This window comes from Heterostelium album, assembly GCF_000004825.1.
Source record: "Heterostelium album PN500 unplaced genomic scaffold PPL_scaffold12, whole genome shotgun sequence".
In the NCBI taxonomy this organism is placed as follows: domain Eukaryota; phylum Evosea; class Eumycetozoa; order Acytosteliales; family Acytosteliaceae; genus Heterostelium; species Heterostelium album.
The window spans coordinates 1-21402 of record NW_008805074.1 but is presented as its reverse complement, the minus strand read 5'-3'; the positions used below and the strand labels follow the sequence as shown (position 1 = coordinate 21402).

General features: G+C 32.6%; 8 protein-coding genes across 8 annotated transcripts; 6 read left to right on the top strand and 2 right to left on the bottom strand.

Annotated features, from left to right (window-relative positions):
- Positions 1-137: 137 nt before the first annotated feature.
- PPL_09973 (RWP-RK domain-containing protein) lies at positions 138-1518 on the top strand (the record flags this gene model as incomplete). The annotated part of the gene is made up of 2 exons (XM_020580760.1): positions 138-287; positions 364-1518. 2 exons carry the CDS (start codon positions 138-140, stop codon positions 1516-1518), a joined length of 1305 nt encoding a protein of 434 aa, XP_020428345.1.
- Positions 1519-3646: 2128 nt separating this feature from the next.
- On the top strand, positions 3647-4836 carry PPL_09972 (PAQR family membrane homeostasis protein; the record flags this gene model as incomplete). Its single annotated transcript, XM_020580759.1, has 3 exons — positions 3647-3853; positions 4111-4228; positions 4505-4836. 3 exons carry the CDS (start codon positions 3647-3649, stop codon positions 4834-4836), a joined length of 657 nt encoding a protein of 218 aa, XP_020428344.1.
- Positions 4837-4943: 107 nt separating this feature from the next.
- On the bottom strand, positions 4944-6633 carry PPL_09971 (histone acetyltransferase type B catalytic subunit; the record flags this gene model as incomplete). Its single annotated transcript, XM_020580758.1, has 5 exons — positions 4944-5418; positions 5497-5596; positions 5668-5762; positions 5810-6144; positions 6238-6633. 5 exons carry the CDS (start codon positions 6631-6633, stop codon positions 4944-4946), a joined length of 1401 nt encoding a protein of 466 aa, XP_020428343.1.
- An 817-nt stretch (positions 6634-7450) lies between these two features.
- PPL_09970 (acetyl-CoA C-acyltransferase) lies at positions 7451-8943 on the top strand (the record flags this gene model as incomplete). Its single annotated transcript, XM_020580757.1, has 2 exons — positions 7451-7538; positions 7772-8943. 2 exons carry the CDS (start codon positions 7451-7453, stop codon positions 8941-8943), a joined length of 1260 nt encoding a protein of 419 aa, XP_020428342.1.
- Positions 8944-9133: 190 nt separating this feature from the next.
- med30 (putative mediator complex subunit 30) lies at positions 9134-10031 on the bottom strand (the record flags this gene model as incomplete). The annotated part of the gene is made up of 2 exons (XM_020580756.1): positions 9134-9235; positions 9321-10031. The coding sequence occupies 2 exons, from the start codon at positions 10029-10031 to the stop codon at positions 9134-9136; spliced, it is 813 nt and encodes a 270-aa protein (XP_020428341.1).
- A 252-nt stretch (positions 10032-10283) lies between these two features.
- On the top strand, positions 10284-10985 carry PPL_09968 (nuclear transport factor 2 family protein; the record flags this gene model as incomplete). The annotated part of the gene is made up of 2 exons (XM_020580755.1): positions 10284-10583; positions 10908-10985. The coding sequence occupies 2 exons, from the start codon at positions 10284-10286 to the stop codon at positions 10983-10985; spliced, it is 378 nt and encodes a 125-aa protein (XP_020428340.1).
- An 877-nt stretch (positions 10986-11862) lies between these two features.
- PPL_09967 (uncharacterized protein) lies at positions 11863-13694 on the top strand (the record flags this gene model as incomplete). Its single annotated transcript, XM_020580754.1, has 4 exons — positions 11863-12022; positions 12106-12164; positions 12767-12828; positions 13652-13694. The coding sequence occupies 4 exons, from the start codon at positions 11863-11865 to the stop codon at positions 13692-13694; spliced, it is 324 nt and encodes a 107-aa protein (XP_020428339.1).
- A 1099-nt stretch (positions 13695-14793) lies between these two features.
- On the top strand, positions 14794-20028 carry gefR (Ras guanine nucleotide exchange factor; the record flags this gene model as incomplete). The annotated part of the gene is made up of 4 exons (XM_020580753.1): positions 14794-15100; positions 15430-19376; positions 19462-19676; positions 19743-20028. The coding sequence occupies 4 exons, from the start codon at positions 14794-14796 to the stop codon at positions 20026-20028; spliced, it is 4755 nt and encodes a 1584-aa protein (XP_020428338.1).
- Between the last annotated feature and the right edge of the window lie 1374 nt (positions 20029-21402).

Genomic DNA, 21402 nt, shown 5'->3' with positions numbered 1-21402 from the left:
AATTTTTTTTTCCTATTTCCATCCTCTTCCATATTTTTTTTCTTTCTTTATCCAAATCGATTTTTTATATATACATTATTCGAGATAAAAATCTAAGTACATTTAGATTCTAATTTTTAAATTACTTCCAATTAAAGATGCCTCTTTCACAAGAAATTGATTTACAATTCCTTTCCAAGTATTTTCACCTTCCAATAAACGATGTCGCCAAAGAAATCGGAGTTTGTGCCACAGTATTAAAGAAAATATGTCGTAAAAATGGTATTCCAAGATGGCCACATAGAAAGGTAAATATTTTATTAATTAATTTTTTAAGTAAGAATATATTTATTAATTTCATAAATAAAATTTTCTATATTATAGATCAAATCCATTGATAAAATGATTTCCAACCTTGAAAATTCAACTCCAAAGAACTCTGATGAGGAGAATAGAATCAAGGAAGAGATTAACAGTTTGAAAAAGAAGAAGGCCTACTTGATCAAGCATCCAAATATTTTGGCGATCAAATCTTCCATCAAACAAAAAGAAGCAGAGTTGCTCAACCAAAAGATCAACGAAAATCAATTCGAACTTGAGAGTATTTCTTCTCCCATGATCACACAACCAATCGTTACACCAAATTTCAGCTTTTTGGCTGCCGCTGCAACCGCTGCTTCTCAACAACATCACCAACAACCAGTACAAATCATCCAACATCATCACCACCAACAACCATCGATTTCAATCTCTACAGTACCATCGACATCTCCGGTATTCGAATCAGTGAGAGTTTCACCATCTCATCATCACCATCATCTTCAACAACAACAAATTCCACAATCATTGTCCGCATCGTCATCTCCGCTCTCTGTATCCAATGAAATAATGGCACCATTCTGTTTCAGTCCAGTTCCATCCCAATCGAATTCATTGAACTCTTCGAATAGCGACCTCTGGAAAAATCATGTCGAATCATCGCCACTGCAAACTCTTCAGAATGCTGCTGCCGACTTGACTCGTCGTTCCTCCTCTCCATCCCCACTGAGCCAATCGAACAACAATGAAGCATCGTTCATCCAACTGCCAAAATTGAATATTCCCGAATTCGAATCGATGGGAAATACATTGAAAACATTGGAACCAGTCGTTTGGAACGCACTCAAAGACTCAAACGGAGCCGACCGTCTCTCGCCACTCCAGACTTCGTCATCATCGCTCTTTAGCAGCGCCGGTGGACAACAAGTTGTTCCACTGCCATCATGGTTCAAGGCCGAACACGATTCAATCTTCAACAATAACAGCAACAACAACACCATCAGTCAATTCAATAATAGTGGAGAATTCACATTCTCCAAATCACTTCCACTGCCCTCCCCAAGTAGTTCTCACTTCAACAGTGGCAAGGGTAGCCACTCTCCACTTGCCAAACGCGGAGAAATCCGCTCCGTTACAAGAGTGGATCAACTGATCACCGAAGAAGACATCCACGTCCCCTATGGATCTCCATCATCTCCCATCAACGAATATGAATATTAATATTTTATCGCCCCAACATTATATTTTTTTTCGTTCTCCATAAAAAAAAAAAAACTAAAAAAAAAACCACAAAAATATTACTCCCCACATCCATCCCCGCATCAATCAAACAAAAAAAGTAGAAATAAACTGCTTATATCGAAATTATTGTTAGAAATATAATTATTAATTTGTAATTATTACAAATATTTATTTTTTTATTTGAATTTTGATCTTAATTCTGTTTTTTTATTAATATTTTCTTCAATACTTGTGATCATGACAATAGATATTTTCAAATGTAACCAGCTTTCATTTTTTTTTGAAATTTCCTTGTCATTTTTTTTTAGTTTAGAGGTCGTCTTTACAAACTAAGACAGAGAAGGAAGGACCAATTACCAGAGTTGATAAAAAAAAAATCAAAATTTTACTTCGTTTTTTTTTTTTTTGATCCTACCCGACCCGACAACAAACAAAAACTTCCACACTAATGTTTTTTTTTGTTTCGATTTCTTTTTTTCGCAACATGGTAATGAGAATGATACCGCCATTTCTCAATTAAAAAATTATTAATGCGAAAGTTGAAAAAAAAATTCCTAACCACCCTCCTACACCCACCCCCACAACAAACACCAATTTTTGTTCATAATCATTTGATATGACAAACTTTTATTAAATATTTTTATTGTCTATCTTTTTTTTTATCTATCTGTTTACTTTTTTTTATTTATTTTTATATGTGTAAAAGTATAATAACAACAAATAAAACAAAAATAAAAAAATAATATAACACTACTATTTATTAATAATAATAATACAAAAATATAATAAACAACATATTAATAATATATATTATTATAATAATATTTTCTTTTTTATCTCACTACCACCACTCTACCAATTGGAAATATTCATTTATAAAATAACAATAATAACAATATTTGCTTTTAAATTTGTTTGATTTCGTGAAGATTTATATAACAAGTCGAGACACAGTTGAACAGAGAACATAGAAACGAGAACATAGAAACAAGAACATACACAAAACAAATCTTGACAAGAAAAGTACCGACAGATCAACAAACAACAAACCAATAACATCACACACCCACCACACAGTTTAACAAGAACAAGAAAGAGAAATAACAATAATATAGTTTTTAATCTACAATATTTATTATATATTTATTTATTTTCTTTTAAATATTTATATAATTTATTTAAATTCACAAACTTGTATCATCAATTATAATCCTCTTCCTTTAGGAATTTAATTTATAAATTGTAAGTTATAAAAATAAACAAAAACCCAACACGAAAAAAACAAAAACAAAATATATATCAATCAGTCAATCAGCAGTATATCGGTGTGTGGGGGGTGCTGTACACCGCCGCATTGTAATTACAACAACTACTTTAATAATAATGAATAATTTAAAAAAACAAATGGCGAACAACAACAACTTTACTTTAGCAAACACATATCTCACAAACTCTGGGGGTTTCACCTTTTTTTTTTTTGTTTTTACTTGCACTTTTGGATATTTAAATCGAAAAGAAAAATCAGGTTAAGTTCCCATGAAATCGATTAGTTATATTTTCATGATTTTATTTTGATTTACTTATTTTTTGTTTTTTTTTTCTTTAACTTTTTACTTTTTGTTTTTTTTATTTTTATTTTTTTATTTTGTTTTATTTTGTTTTATTTTATTTGCCAAAGTCATCATTTATAATTGGGCTTGTGGGTTCCTTCGTCAACAAAACAATAACAACTCAACTCAGTCAATCAATATCAACAAACTCAACTTATCGAAATAATAACCTTATACTATAATAACATTATTTAGTTTTTCACAACTTTTTCTTTTTTTTTTTTATTCTTTATTTTTCTTTTTGTTTTATTTTCAATACCAATAATAATATCAAATATCACAATAATATCAAATATCAATATCACAATAATATCAAATATCAATATTTATATTAATTAATTTATTTATTTTCTAAATAAGCAAGTTTTGATCGCCGATAACAATAAATCAATCAATCAATCAATCAGTTAATCAAATTAAATCAAAACTTTGTTAAATCATTATAGTAGCAGTACAACAACAGCAACACACACACACACACACACACAAGTAGAAACATGACTAGTCAAATCAACGATACCATGGTTCTACCAGAGGAGATTGATCCAGAGATTCAGTCATTCTCTGAGGAGATCATGAATACACTTTCACACACCATTGGATTGTTCCTTTGTATACCCGCCGTTTTCTTTTTGATTTCAGTTGCCAGAATGCGTGGAACTCGTTGGCATGTCATTTCTTGTTCAATATATGGTATCTCTTTGGTATGTATTATTAATAATACTCATACATTATTGACAAAGAGCGCACATACAAAACAGACAGGTGTCAAAAACGCATGTCTTTTTGTATGGTGGCAGTCAGGCAGGTCAAATGTAACCCCAAAAAATTGTGTTTTACTAATCGAAAAAAAAACAAAAATATCTTTTTTTATTTTTTTGTTTTTATTTTTTTTGATCGATCGATCGATCGATTGGTTGATTAATTTCGATATTTTTATAAATTATATAACTATTTTTAGATGACAATGTATTTCTGTTCATCATTATATCACTCTGTTGGAGTATTTATACATTTAGAAAAATATAGATTGTTTTTTAAGGATCTCGACCACTGCGCCATCTACTTGCTCATCGCAGGTACATACACGCCACTGACTCTGATCAATTTGATTCACAATAACACCACCAAAGAGCAACAACATCAAGCACCAACCAAGAAGGTTCCCAAAGTCGTAAAGATCGGATGGATCCTCTTCTCGGTGGTCTGGTTGATGTGTTTCATCGGTGTGATGAGCAAGATGATTCTCGGAGCCAACAGCATTCCCGACTTTTTTTCGAACGGATTCTATCTGCTGATGGGATGGGTTTCACTGGTGGGATTGCGTGACCTGATAACCCACTTGCCAAGAAAAGGACTAAAGTTGTTGGTGTCCGGTGGACTCGCCTACACCAGTGGCGTTGGATTCCTCGTCTGGGAGACCACACCTTTCAACCATGCCATCTGGCATCTCTTTGTTGGTGCAGGATCGATCCTCCACTACTTTTGTATTTTAGAATGTATCATTCCTTCACGCAAAGACGGACCACCCTCTGTTATCATCGACAATATCGAATTCGCTGAGAAACAAATCAGCATGGCTTTCTTTGGAAGTCGTGGACGTCGTCAAAAGTTCATTGTTAAATATATGCATACTTTATATCGTGTTTTAATTGGTTGGGCTTTTAAGACTACAAAAGTACAATAATAATAATATAATATAATAGTAATAATAATAATAAATAGGTTATTTTTTTATAATAATAATAATATGTGTAAAGTTTCTTTATTTTTTTTTAACAAATGTTGTTTTGATTATTTGTTTCCAGCGGTAACAGTGGAAGCAGCAGCAGCAGCAGCAGTCGATAATAAAGGATTAGCATTAATGGTTTGCGTGTAATCATTTTCCAATTGTTCATAGAAATCGATGATCACTTTCTTCTTACCATCTTCCATCTCTTTCTTTCGCTCCGGTGTGTCAGCTGCCTCCTTGTCGGTGTTTCCAGCGGCAGCAGCTTCTTCCTCGGATCCAAAGAATTGTTTGTACAGTCTCTTTTTGATAAAGATTCTGTATCGCTTGTAGAGTGGATCGTTGGCAGGTCTATTCATCAACTTGCTCAGCAAATAGATCTCTAGCACCGTCTTTGATTGTACTGGTGTAATCAACAACTCCTTTCTTATCTTTTCAAACAATGCCTTGTGATTCTGTGATAAATCAAACTCTGCACTAATCTCCTTTAACAATCCAGATTTTACAACATTTTCAAGATCAACTGAATTTCTTAAAAGTCTAGACATTAATTATTATAAGAATTAATTAATTAATATTAATATTCCAAGTTTGTTCTCAGTCAAATAAACTATTTACATGAAGTATTCTCCTGGATCTTCAACAGTAATATCATAAACAGGTCCATATACACTTGAATGTGATTTATAATAATCATATAATGAATTTAATAATCGTTCTATTATTATTTTTTGAAGTTTAACATGTTAATAAAGTTAAAGGATATTTCCAATAATATGAAAAACTTACTTCCAAGTCCCATTCTTTGATATGGCGGTAAAACTAAGAATTGACTGAGAGTTTGCAATTTAGAAATAATAAAAAATGAATCAGTATGAAATTGACTAAATATATACATAGCTAGATGGTCACTGAGTGATTTTGTCATTACCTAATTCTAGATCTATTTGTAGATGGATGATGATAGAAATTATAGATGGTTGTATATCCAACGATTCCATATCGTTTGGTGCTGTCAATCATCTTTTTCTCAAACATCATGAATATATCCCAATTGGAGTCCTCTGTGAAAATGTAGGATCCACCTTCGATGTACCAAAGTACGAACAACTGTAGTTTCTCGTGATATCTGAGAATGTTTGGATCGATAATCTTTCCAAAGTATATCTCAAAGTGTCTTTCCTCTCCGGTCTCTCTATCGACTCTACTAAATTCATAAATAAGTTCACCTGGTGGTTTAAATGAAATCTCTTTCTCTTCGATATACTATTTTAGAAATTGTGGTGATTGTAATGTTAATTAAACATTCAATCGATCGACCAACCATTATTAATAATGAATAGATAGCTAGATAGTTACATCTTTAAATGAATCAAGAGTTGATTTTGGTGGATCTGATTTCGACATGACTTTGAGTAGTTGTCGCTCTACGTTGGTGATATTCTTTGATTGTATGGTGTAGTTGGTATCGATGTAGGTTGTGAGTGAACCTGCACCCATATAGATATTGAGAGTGAGTGGTTCATAACCCATGATCTGTTCTTCCTTGAAGATCTTATGAGAGAACTCTGGATTGAATGTTACAACTCCACCTGAATTCTCATCATTTCCATCATTCTCATTAATATTATTATCACCATTATTATTATTGTTGTTGTTTTTACATTTTTCGATATCCTCTAGTAGATCATTTGATGACCACACTAACTTTATATTTGTTACTTCATTTGCATCGAATCTATATACTCTATTCATATTTATTATTGTATATTATAATTATTATTACTACTATATTGATATTATTATTATTATAACAACTAAACAATTTGATGATCAAATAAAAAGCATAAATTTATAATTAAAACCTTTAAAATAAACTTACTAATACTAATTTATCACAAAAACTTCAAAAAAATTGAAAAAAAGAGGGGTTTTGTTTTTTTTTTTAAATTCAAATTTTAAAATGAAAATCAACAGCTAAAAAAACTTTTTGCAGACTCTGTTCGCTCTACCTTTTTTTTTTTATTAATAAATTCTTTAATACTTAGAAAATAATGAATCATTTCATTACTCTTTGCTAAATAGATATTCTTAATTAAAAGAATATATCTATATAAGTCTGTTGTTATACAATATCTAATTTGATAGACTTTTAAATGTTTAAAATATTATTATTATTATTATATGATAAACATTTAAAAGTTGAAGTTAATGTTACCAACAAGTTAAAAAAAATAAATAAGTGTCTTATCTGGACAAAAAAAGTGGAACGGAAGCATTTAAATTTTAATATCTCATCATGTGAGAAAAATCGAAATTTCATGATAATTGATTACCCTTTTTAGAGTAAGATGATGTGAAAAACGTTTGTTTTTTTTTTTGTGTTGAATTGAAAATTAATGAATGATTTTTTAATTATTTTTCTACAAGTTTGTTTTTGTTTTTATTAGTTAATTTTGTCAGGATCATTGTAATTTATTTAATACTATTATATTATTATTATTTATTAAAACTAAATTTATTATTTATTTCAATATTTTTATTATTAAACTCATATATATAAAATTTAAATATGTCTTATAATTCAAGAATTGAAACATTAAGCCGTCATTTGAGCAACGCTAATGAAACCGACTATGTTTTATCTTCACAACCAACTGGTATGTATAATAAATATAATTATTAATTATTCATTCTCTCTCCCTCTTTCTCAAGAGATAGAGATAATAAATAAAAATAAAAATATAATTCAAAGTTTGAGTGTATTGTATTATTATTATTATTACACTTTTAATTATAATTATAGTTATAGTTTAAGTAAAAGTAGTTAGTTACTGACTCTTTGTTTTTTTTATTATCAAATTGATGAATATGAATGATAATGATAATATAGGAGCATCAGTAAACTCAGGAGATGATGTTGTTATTGTTGCACCATTCCGTACTGCTATTGGTAAGGCAAAGAGAGGTGGATTCAAGGAGACTTCACCAGATGATATGTTGGCACCAGTCATTCAACACATTCTAAAGACAACCGGTATCAACCCAGCTTTGATCGGTGATGTAGTTATGGGTAGCGTTCTTCCAAGATCATCACAGGGTGCCACTGAGATTCGTGTTGCCAGTTTGATCGGTGGTGTTCCAAAGGAAGTTCCATGTATGACCGTCAACAGACAATGTTCATCCGGTTTGCAAGCTATTGCCAACTGTGCTGCCGCCGTCAAGGCCGGTATGTACGAAGTCGGTTTGGCCGGTGGTGTCGAATCGATGAGTTTGAATCCAATGGCCTGGGAAGGTCAATTCAACGAGGTCGCCATGAACGATCCAGTTGCCAGCGGTTGCTACAACACTATGGGACAGACATCGGAGAATGTCGCCGAGCGTTTCAACATCTCGAGAAAGGAACAAGACGAATTCGCTGTTGCCTCTCACAAGAAGGCCGGTGCTGCCCAGAAAGCCGGTAAGTTTGTCGACGAGATCGTCCCAGTCACCGTGAAGACCGAGGACGGAAAGACCGTTGTCATCTCAAAGGACGAAGGTATCCGTGAGCAAACCACCCTTGCCGATCTCACCAAGTTGAAGCCAGCTTTCAAGCCAGAGGGATCTACCACCGCCGGTAATGCCTCGCAACTCAGTGACGGTGCCGCCGCTTGTCTCGTCATGAAGCGTTCAACCGCCCAACGTTTGGGATTGAAGCCCGCCTTGGTTCTCCGTTCATTCGCCGCTGTCGGTGTCGAGCCAGCCATCATGGGTATTGGTCCCGCCGCTGCCATTCCAGCCGCCATCAAGATGGCCGGTCTCCAAATCAGCGACATCGACGTCTTTGAAATCAATGAGGCATTCGCTTCACAAGCATTCTACAGCATCAAGCACTTGAACATCCCAATGGAGAAGGTCAATCCAAACGGTGGTGGTATCGCTCTCGGTCATCCACTCGGTTGCACCGGTGCTCGTATGACTGCTACCCTCTACAATGAACTCAAGCGTCGTAACGCCAAGTACGGTATCGTCTCTATGTGTATCGGTACTGGTATGGGTGCTGCAGCTGTCTATGAACTTGCTTAAGTAAATAATAATAATTTTAATAATAATAATAATAATATCATCATCTTTCTCAAAAGTATAAGGTTGAATTAAATAATAAATAATATTTATGTATAATAAGCTTTTTTTAAAAAAAAACAACAAACAAAAAAACAACAAGATTTTGTTTATCTTTTCTTCTTTTTATCTTTTTATTTAATAACTTTATAACTTATTGATCTAAAGATGTCCTATTCAATGTATTTATACTAAGTTGTAAAAGTCTCATGTTATCTATCAATTTTTTAATTATACAATTCTTTTTATATGCAATCTAAGTAAGATGATTAATGATGAATGTTAGTGTTAATGATTATATATGATCATATATAGGAATGTTCATTGTATTTAATACATACAAGTTTCAATTCTTCTAACTTTTGTTTTGAAGATGCTGTTGATGATGAAGAGGTTGATGATATATCTTTCATTTCTTCATCTTGAGTATTTGTAGTGGTTGTTGCTGTAGATTCTTCTACATTATCATTATCTGATGTTTTTGTAGTTGATGATGATGATGTTGTGGTTTGTTCTAATTTCGATTCAATATTTACAATCTCTACAATGATGTTTTGTAGTTTCTCTATATATTCTAAACATTGTGTGTTCAGAAGTTTCATCTTCTCGTTGTCTTTGTGGAATATCGATGTATCCATGTTCATTACTAGTTGTTGATCGTCTACACCTTGAAGACCACCACTACTGCTATCGAGACCACCATTACCATTGATCATACCACCACCACTGCCACTCAATGATCCATTAGCAGCATTACCAGCAGCACCGCCACCACTGATCATCGATGGTGTAGATGATATAATTGAATGTAAGAAAATAGGATCCCATTGCAATGAGTGTAGATGTTTCGTTATCGAATGTACTGTAATCAACAAGAATTGTATGAGGTTTTCACCTTTTTCCGCCAACGAGCATAATATCTCTTCATCTGACAAAACATTACTATTGCTATTAATATTAGCAGTTGTTGTTGTATTGATATTAGTGGTAGTTGTAGTTGTACTACTAATAGTAGTATTAGTCGTTGAGCTACCACTATTACTTGATTCCATATCTTTATACAAAAAAATATATCTATATTTTTAACTAAAATAGATTACTTAATCAGATTTGATTTATAAAAATTTATTTTTGTATCCATAGTAATTTTTGACTTGAACAAATTTTTTTATGCATTTCTCACACTAATTCCACGTTTGAGTTCATATGATTATTTAATTGTTAATATTTTATTTTTATCTTTGATATTTAGAAAAGAAAGATAGAAAAGTTAAGATAGGTTAAGAAGATAAGATAAGATAAACATGTTTACAGAAATAGAAGCAAAGCAATTCGCTGCAGATTGGGTGGAGTCTTGGAATTTGCATGATTTGGGAAGAGTATTGAATCATTATACAGATGATTTTCAGTTTACTTCGATTTTGATTAGTAGCATTGCTGGTGATCCATCGGGTACACTCAAAGGTAAAGATAAAATAGCAGACTATTGGCAGAAGGCATTGATTAAATACCCACAACTTCACTTCAAACTATTGTACACACTGGTCGGTGTTGACTCTATCACATTGGTGTATACCTCTGTCAACGATAGAATTGCATCAGAGGTATTCTATCCCAACAAAGATGGAAAGATTTATAAATCATTCTCTTCCTACTCTATATAAAACAACAATAACAAGATAATCCTGAATGACATAATAATAATGACAAAAACACAATAAATAAATTAAATAATATAGCTTAAAACAATTATTTATCATGATATATATTTAGATGCACACATATTATTTTTATTTATACCCAATCATTTACATTTATCAACAATAAAGTAATATATAATATCCAATTTTAGAGCAGAATTTTAGCAAAAATTAATTCTTTTCACTAGTCCTTCCTTCCCCTTCACTCTATCTCTTTTTCAATATCAGTCAGATACAAAAATAACAATTTCAAAGACTTTATCTTATATGGGATATTATAATCAATTTGATATTGGAGATGAATAGTTCATGGATCTAGAAATTTACCTACCATACACTTCATTTAACAAACGACTATTCAGTAAATAGTCTAAATTTAGTATGAAACTTCAGACTGTTATAAACCTTTTTAGTTAAATAATATTTTTATTTATTACCACCATTAATTATATAAATATGGTAAAACTCAAATTGATGAGTTGTGAGGTGTGTTTACTTGTTTTGTCTCTATGTTATGAAGTGGCAGGAGGGGTATGATCATGGAATTGATTGTGATGTTAAGAAAATAGAGGTGGGTAAATAAAATAGTGTAGTGAGAGATTATGATTGATTGATCAAATTCAAAACCAACAAACCATATGTCTTTTGTGTTTAATAAACTTCATACTGTGTGTATGTGTTGGACGTGGGTGTTTAGTGGTGTGATGTTTCACAGTAGTGGTTGGTGGTGGTGGTTTTGGTAATTTTGTAAATTTCAAACAAATCTTGTCAATGATATCATTGTGTAGATATAGAGAATATACTGTTGTATTAGTGATTTATTGATTGATTGATTTCTTTATTTTTAATGGTTTCCATTTTCAGTGATATTGTCATCTAGTGATGTGAATTCACTCGACGGAATGAATAGGATTTCCTCCGATACTGTGATATCAAGTTGAATGGGTTTGATTGATGTTTCAAACGACTAGATATTATATTATTATTATTATTATTAATTAGATTGATTTTTAATGTTGTTTAATTACAATTATACAGCTACTACTCAATTAATAAATCATAAATAGATAAAAGTTATAGAGAATAGAAAATTAAAGTGTTTTTTTATGTTTTTAATTTTAATTTATTACAATAATAATAAAGAATCGAATAAATAAAAACAACAATATTTCAATTATAATAAATGATAAAAGAACTAAATAGTGTAGATCCTAATCTTTCTGAAGTTATATCGGAGCTTGGCGGTGATCCAAACATTTCATCATTATTATATATTAAAGAGTCTGACAGTCTATTGAGAAGGAAACAAATGAATAGAAATATTTCCTTAACTAAAATCGTAAGTATTTATTATTCGATTCATTCCATTTCGGATTTTGCAATTTTATTGTTCAGTGTTTTTAGTTTGTTGAAATCTAGATTTAAGTTTCATTTTGTAATCATAATGACCCAAATAAACAAAGATGTAATCAAAGATCAGTCAATGTATTTTTTTTACTTTTTTTTTTTGATTTAAAATAGCATCAATCAAAAAAAAAAAAAAACCCACAACCATATCGTTTTTAATCCACTGACAAGGTGACCTCCCCTTTTAATAATAGGTCACTAGTGTGTTTCTTGCCAATTTTCAAAACCAATGTTGTTTGCAGTTGTGCGATAAAAATAATTTTTAAAAAAACTTTGTGCAAAATTTTGTTTCATCTAAAAATTTTGGAGGACTCTTTCATTTTTGTATTGAAACATTTCGACGATTTACCCAAAAAACACCTTTTTGTACCCATCCAAAAACTGTTTGGAGTATTAAAAATTTTAATCAAAATTTGTTTTTTTTTTTTAAATAACTTGTGATTTTTTTTTTTGATAGAATTATTTGAATTTATAAAGTGTACCAATATTCTATTCTTCCGTAAATCATACAAATCAAAACTTTTCCAACTACTTATTTAGATTTACTATTTCATTGTTGTTATTTTATATTTTTAAATTTATTTTTTTAAAAAAAAAATAATCAACAAAAGTCTTAGTCGATATAAATTACAAAAAAGAAAGAAGGTCAACAATAATAATAGTTTAGTTAATTATTAAAGCCAACTTTTGAATTCAAAAACCAGATAGATCAATGGTGTTTTACAACTTCTGAAAGTCGTTAGTAATAAACACACAATAAACAAAAAGAGTAGTTATCGAATAAAGTTATAAAAACAAGTAAAAAAAAAGAGGGAACAGCAACAACAAGTTTAAATACAATAATATCATCAAACCAAATCCAATTGTTTACTATCATCATCAACCAAATCCAAATTTCAAACCAATAGACCACATATCATTAAATTAAACACAACATACATTACATTTGTGGATCTAATTTGTAGCAAATAATATCCAGCTCATTCCAACATCATTATCATCTTCATCCAAAAGTTATAATAATTTGATTTTATTAAAAATCCAGTTAATAGTTAATATAACTACTTCACACCTTAGCTTTTAAAATTTGATTGGACAAACCAACAACAACAACAATCTACAACATGTTTGAAGTTGAAGAGCAGTATAGAGTCATGGGTATGGATGAAGTGAAATGATTGATTTAGAGATAGTTTAGATAATACATAGATACATATTTCATTTTTCATTCTAAAACCACCATTTTTAATGATATAGTTATAAAGTTTGTTGTGTTTTTTTTGTTTGTTTGTACTTGTATCATGATGTTAATACAACGATCAAAAACAACAGCAACATAAAACAACACTTTTAAAAATATTCTTAAACACACAACTATCGATTGATGTATTAATATTGGTAATAACAAAGTTTATAAATCCAACAACAACAACAACAACCAACAAAGTGGTAACCAATCAATATTTTTGTTCAACTTTTCAAAAAAAAAAAACACAAATAACAATAGCACACACATTTAACAGTATTTTGTCACTGAAAACACTATTATTTGATTTTAATAATAGTAGAAGTGTAACTGGGGCGGGTAACAATAATTGTACCTCTTGATTTTTAAATTTCAATAATATCAAATAATATTGGTAATATTCATACCAATTTTACAATTTTATTTATTTTCTTTCACAATTCTAAAGAAAATTAATTACTCTTTCCTTTCTTCTCAACATCAATTCATATATTATTTTATTTTTATTTTTTATATCTATCTAAAGAAAAATAGAAAACAATCAATTTTTATAAAATTTATGTAAAATCGTTCAATTTTAAATTTAAAAACCAACACATTTATATAATATATTATTTGGGTCAAGACTTTTGAAAAAGATATCGACTGATAACCTCTGTCGTAAATTATTTTTATACTTTTATAGAGTAATATGGAAGAGCATACATACAGTACTGAATATGATCAATAATAAATAGTTAAACAAAAACAAAAAACTACACTGTTTTTCAGATTTATCGATCAAAAACACAACAACTTAAGCTGTAGCAGGTGGTCAACAATATGACTTGCAAATCTCACTCATCGACCACACTACCACACCACACCACACACACACACCAACACTCTAGAGTCTAACTTAGCTTTGCTTTCTTACATTACACTACACACCACAACACACAATTTAATGTACACAAACAAAACAAACAAATAAATAACCACAAACATTCTATATAAATCCAAACTAAATCTAATCAATAGAATGCGCATCATCATACATCAACATCTTCATCATCATCATCAAATTATCAATCAACATTTAGGATTTTTAACGTCCAATTTTAGTTTATATTAAACAGCCAATCCAATCCCAAAAACAAACTTGCAAACAAACAAACAAACAAGCAAACAAACAATTTTATTATAAATACTATTCTATATATGATTGATTGTTATAAAATAATAATAACAATATAATAATAGTTAATAACAACAATAATAATATTTAATTTATCATCATCATCATATCTTCAATCGATTGAGTTTGTCATTTTTCTATAAATATATATAATTGTTTAAGATTAGAAATTAGTTTAAAGTACAACAAAGATAGAGAATATTAATTTTATTTTTGATTAACAGAAAAGGAGAAATATTAGAATTAGTTCACTTTTTAAGACTATTGGTAGTCTTTGTGTAGAAATGAGTGCAACAAGCGATCAGGATATGCATCCTCAAGACTATTTTGAATATGTCTTGGAGATTATAAAACAGGTAATTGTGGAGACAAAAACTTTGTCTGCCATCAATTCAAACGATAAGGATCAAGCTGATAAAATTTTGAATGATGCAGCTTGCTCCGTTGTAAAGAATATCTCAATTTTAATTAAACTTATGGAGCAATTTCCATATCCATATCAACATGTCGAACATCATTTATCACACTTTATGGAATCGATAAAGAATCTATCATCTCTGGTTTTAGAATTGATTGCTGCTGCACGTGTAAGTAAAAAAAAAAATAACAAGTTAAAAATATTCATCATCATCATATTGTTATCAACATCAACATCAACAATAACAAAACAACAACAATTATAATAACAACAAAACACAACAAACTAAATATATGTCAAACATTTCATTTTTACATCAATGTAAAAAAAACAACAACAACAACAAAATTTAACACATTTCAAACTCAAACCAATCTAATTTTCAACTTTTATTATTCAAATGAACTTAACTAATATATATACTAATCTTGTTTCGAACATTTTGTTTAGGCAATCATTTTGAATCCATTTGATTTTCTTACAGGAAATAATTTTAAAACAGCGAAATCATCATCGATTGAATGTGTAAAGGCAGTAGTCATGTCCTATCACAACTTCAAGACAAACTTTTTCCAGTTTGAAGATCAACAACAGAGTCAACAACAACAGCAGGTGCAAGATGAGCATGTCGTCCAGTTCCAGCCAGTCGAAGAGCAGGATGAGGAGGAGCTGATTCAACCCGAGGAGATTCCAGTTGCTCAAGTCAAAGTGTTGCATGAAACATCACCACCACACCGTGGTAGCAACTCTGCTACACCAACCAAAACAGCTGCATCAACAGCATCAAGCAATCATTCCACACCAAACAAACCAGCAACCTCTGGAAATCCAAACATTCCAAGCATCAATACCAACAATAATGAGTCATTCGGTGACCTCTCAAATCTGGCGGCTCCACATTCACCAAAAGCAGTGGACATGGATGAAATTGCCAAAATCGAAAAGGGAGCAGTCAATTTGATTCTCAATGTTAATAGAATTACTGAAGCCAGTATCGAAGGTGACTACGATGCACTACTCGCTGCGGCCAAAGGTATTTCCAACGAGGTGATGCAAATCGCCAAGTTGTTGCCACTGAAGAATCTTGGAAACAGCTTGAGAGAGTCCGCTGTCAATGTTATATCGCTATCAAAGTTGGTGTTGAAGAACAAGAACGATCAATACTATGTGGATCAGTTGGAGTTGGCAGTTGGTAAACTCAACGACATCCTCAAGAATACTATTTTCCATGTTAAGCATTCATCACAGATCAATTTGTCACAGGCATTCGGACTGGATAGCAGTTCCATCGGTGAGTCGCCAAGAGACGAGAGTTCAACTCCACCCATTTCTGCGCGTGCCACCAGAGTTATCAAAGAGGAGCAGTTGATCGAAGTGGAAAGAGAACGTCAGGAGAAAGAAAGACAAGACCGACTTGAGCAGGAGCGTCTCGACAAGGAAAGAGAACGTCAAGAGAAGCTGGAACAGGAACGTCAGGAAAAGGAAAGACTGGAACGATACAATCAGGAGAAGGAGAGAATAGAACGCGAGCGTGCCGAAGAAGAAAGAAAGGAAGCACTACGATTGGAACAAGAGCGAATTGACAATGAGCGATTGGAATTGGAGCTTGCAAGAATGACTCTAGAGAAGAAAGAGTTGGAGCGCAAACAAAAGTTGATCGACGAGGAGAAAGCCAAGTTGGAGTTGGCAGAGAAGGAGCGATTGGCTTCCGAGAAGAAAGAACGCGATAGATTGGCAAAAGAGAAATTCGAAAAGATTGAAAAGGAGAAACTTGATAAATTATATGTGAATGCAGGTGCCGCTGGAACTTCATCGTCGGGAAGCACCTCCTCACAATCGACATCGCAACCAAGTTCCACTTCAAGTTCACCCAATGCAAGTCTACCAGCTACTCCAGTGATACATTCAGTCAACAACCACTCTGGCGAAGACTATCTCAGACCACCAACAGCAACCGGCGGTCACAAAGAAAAAGATCTTTCCAGTGAGGATAAAGATAAATCGAGAGGTGGAAAAGGTGAGAAAGACAAAGATAAAGACAAGGAGGGCAATAAAACCATTGGTAAATTCCTTAGTAAATTCGTCCACAAAGGTGGAAGTAAGAAGAGACAGCCGATTCCATTCGAACAATCGCCATCGAGTGGAAGTGCCAGTCCATCACCAAATTCCATCACACCGCCACTCGGAGATTCGCGAGTATCACCTTTGGCAACCTCTTCAGTTTCGTCACTTGAGACATCGGCAGCAATGTCCAGTTCACCTTTGCGTTTGACAGCGTCCGTTCCATTGAATCCAGCATCAAACATGTTTGATATCAAGGAGGAGTTGACTCCACCTGCTGCCACCAGTCCAGAGCGTATCACCTCATTCTCTGTTTCCATTCCAGTTGTATCGCTTTCGGAATCTCAACAACAACAACATCCGATCAATCCATCTCTCAACACATCGGCTGGTGGTCTGCCACTTGCAGAGTCGCCATCGCGTATCTATCTCCGAAAGAAAACCGAACGTTCACTCAACATTGGTATGGTCAATGGAAAGCATTCCAACCCTTCACTCCACACCAGTGGCGAACATCACCACCACCTCCATTCACACCACAACAACAACTCACCATCCAAACGTCCAATCAATAAGCGATCGGATCCTTCACTGCAATTCGACCACGCCAGCACTTCAAATTTGATTATCAACATGCTGCTCAACGAGTATCCAGAGTTTGCCAAAGAGTGGAAACAAAAGAATGCCGACGACACTGGAAAGAGCACAGAGAAGATCAACTCTATCATAAAACAACACGTTGAGGATTGCATTCAATCGGTAACTCAACAGACTCGTTCTGGTAATTCAACTTCGATCGTCAATCAAATCAACAATAGCATCGTGTTGAATCAATTGATCAATGAAGCACACAACGACAATCAATATCAAACTCTTAGTTTGCGATACAAGATGACCAAGAAGCTGTCGACCATCAAAAAGAAGAGTGCACCAGCCAAAGCATCGATTTTGCCAGGCGCAAACGGTGCCAACAGTGCAGCGAACGATTCCTCCAACTCTGCTCTCACCAACGTTGACGAAGCTTCACAGAAATTGGTTGTCACTGCCAGTGAATTCGTTGAGAAATCAATTGAGCTTGTCAACCAAGCCTACGAATTCTCGGTGAAACAACATCATAGCGATAGTGATACCTCTCACTTGGCGGAGCCAACTGAAGAGGTTTACGATACAGTTTCGAAGCTATTGAATTTGGCAATCACTGTTGGACGTATTGATGACAAACCATTGTTTTCCAGTCAGATCAAGAACACTCAAAAGTTGGTGTCGAACTCCAAGAATTTGGGTCCAGGTAAAGTCGATGCCACTCTTGTCACTTGTGCTTCGATGTATCGCCAATTCGTAGAGCGTTCACTGGAGAAGTCGATCATCTCACAATGCATTGCTGTTCGTGCCATCTCCATTCAGATGACCACAATCATCATCGGTATCTCCTCAAAGCCATGGGACAGCAATGTCCAACTGCAGCTATTTGCCACTGCCAATACTTTCTGTGAGTGTCTAGTGAAGCTGTTGTCGAGTGTCGCCAACAAAGTCTACCTCAAGAGTTTGCCATTGAAGGATGTCGACGAAGAGTTGGACGCTCTCTCCGAACCCGAGGAGGATATCAACATTTGGTTGGAAGGAAACTCGCCAGCCAATGTCAAACTCGATTGGATTTCCGACGAGGGTTCAAAGACTGGAAGATACGTACCGAAAGCCGGTACCCTCAACAAACTCATCGAGTCACTCACCTCTGAGAAACCATACGATATCTCAAAATTCACAAAGACATTCCTTCTCACTTATCTCTCATTTACATCGGCACGCAAACTCCTGGAGAAGTTGATCCAGCGTTACACTGTGCCCGACGACAAGGACCAGAGCTTCAAAATCAAGGTTCAGGTGCGTGTCGCTTCTTTCATGAAGACATGGGTCGAAAGAAACTATGCCGATTTCGACCCGGCATTGCTGGACGATGTCAAACAATTTGCCAACAGCCGTTTGCTCGCCGACGACCATGGTGATTTGGCTAGATTGTTGGTCTCCACTATTATGCAGCGTGAGGCTGACAATACCGAGCGTTTGAAGCAGTTGGCCAATCCATCGTTCCCAGAACTGATGATTCCAGAGGGACAAAAGTCACCGGCAACTCTCTTCAACCTTCTCAACGACAGTGAAATTGCTCGTCAACTCACATTGATCGAGGCATCAATCTTTGGAAGAATTGAAGCCAACGAATTCCAAGAGCAAAGCTGGAGCAAAGAGCATTTGAAACATCGTTCACCCAACATCATGGATCTCATCAACCGTGCCAACAAATTCTCATTCTGGGTGGCATCTCAAATCCTATGGCAAGAGGAAATCGCAGATCGTGTTAAAGTCATTGAGAAATTTATAAATATTGCCAAGGTAATAATTTTTTAATTAACAATTATACAAAATATTTAATCATTTAACTAATCAAAATATTGATATTAATTAACAAACTATATAGCATCTAAGAGATATGAATAACTTTAATTCATTAATGAATATTTATGCTGGTTTGAATCAATCCAGTATCATTCGTTTGAAAAAGACTTTTGCACAATTGTCTCCAGCTGCAACTACCACCTATGCTGCTATCGAGAAGTTAATGAATACAAGTGGATCATATAAAGCATACCGTCAAGCACTTAAAGTTGCAACACCACCTTGTTTACCTTATTTGTATGTATTGGTTTTGTTTTTGTTTAGAAATAATTTAAATATTAATTTATAATTATAATTTTATAGACCTGTAATTTTATCAGATTTAACATTTATGGAAGATGGTAACCCAGATAAGATTGGACACATGATCAATTTCCAAAAACGAGAACTTATCTGTCGTGTCATCACTGAAGTACAGACTTTCCAACAAACCAAATATGACTACCCAATTGTTGAACCTATCCACACACTTCTTTTGGAGCTACCATCTTCATCAGACAACGAACTCTACCAACTTTCACTTCTACGTGAGCCAAGAGAGACAAATGGAACCATTAAAGAAAGCTCTGTAATGTCACCAAAGAAATAAATATTAAAATACAAAAATTTATAAAATCAAATATTTCCAACCTAGATATTGTAAGAACATAATGATAGGCATCTGAAATCTCATTGATTTTTGGACATGTGTGTCCAAATCAAAAACTTAAGTTGTAAATTTTTATTTTTCCATTTACTGGCAATTTAAACACAATATTATAAGGTGATCTGAGTATCCAAGAATATTCAACCAATCAAAGACTATACACTTTATTGAGCAATTTTGTGATTCCAGTAGAAATAACACCATCGAGGACAATATTAATTGTTTAGTATTTATAAAACTATTGGTATATCTGAAGAGTTTTCTTATAAACTATGAAAACCAAAGTCTTATAACCAAATTGTTAGACATCTTTCTATACCAATCTTGATCGATTAAATTCAAGAGATTTATTAAGATAATAGATAGAGTAAATCACAAAATAGTGAATTGAAATAGATTTGTTAAATATTGATTATTATTTGAAAGCAGATAACATAGATCATGATTCAATTTAAAAACGATTTTGAATAATATATCTATAGTTTGATTTATTTTTAGTATTAGTTTTTATAAAAGTTGATATTATTTTGTTAATAAATCCATTCTTTAGCTATGTGATCTCTTTCTTTGATATTATATTAAACATCTATGGTAAACAAATTATAAACTTTTATTGATGTCAAAAATCAAATTATTAATGTAAAATCAAATAAATCTTTTATGTGTGGTATTAATTTAATGATACCACAAAAATACCAACTAAATATAATATTAACAATATGGAAATTCAATCAGAATATAGTTGCATACATACTAATCAAAAGAAACAAGTAATGTCATAACACCATCATATGATTAGTACTAATTAAAAGTGTCTTTACAGATCCTTTGGAGAACTAGACAATAGAGATAAACACATTTGATTGTGTAGTAGCGGTTGCTTTTGATCATTGATCATCCAATTCAATCAACAACAATACACACCCATTCACACATAGAAATTAATCAAACTTAAGTTGATTTATTAATAATAACACACTCACTCGAGTTATTGTTTTTGAAAGTAAAAATAAAATACATACAATTTTTATTTGTTTTATTATTTATTTTTTTTCACATCAACTTCACACTAACACAACCACAAAACACACACTCACACAATCAATCTTAACAACATCATCAAATAGAAAAAAATATAAATAACTTATATATGTTATAATTATATGAATCTCATCATGGGAGGTTGCTATCATATTATTGTTAAATGTAGATATATATATTTATTTTATTTGGTCATTGTGTGTAGTAGCACTATTGTAGTATAATTATTAGTTCTTTATTGCCCCAAGTACATCAAATACCACTGTTTTTGTTGTT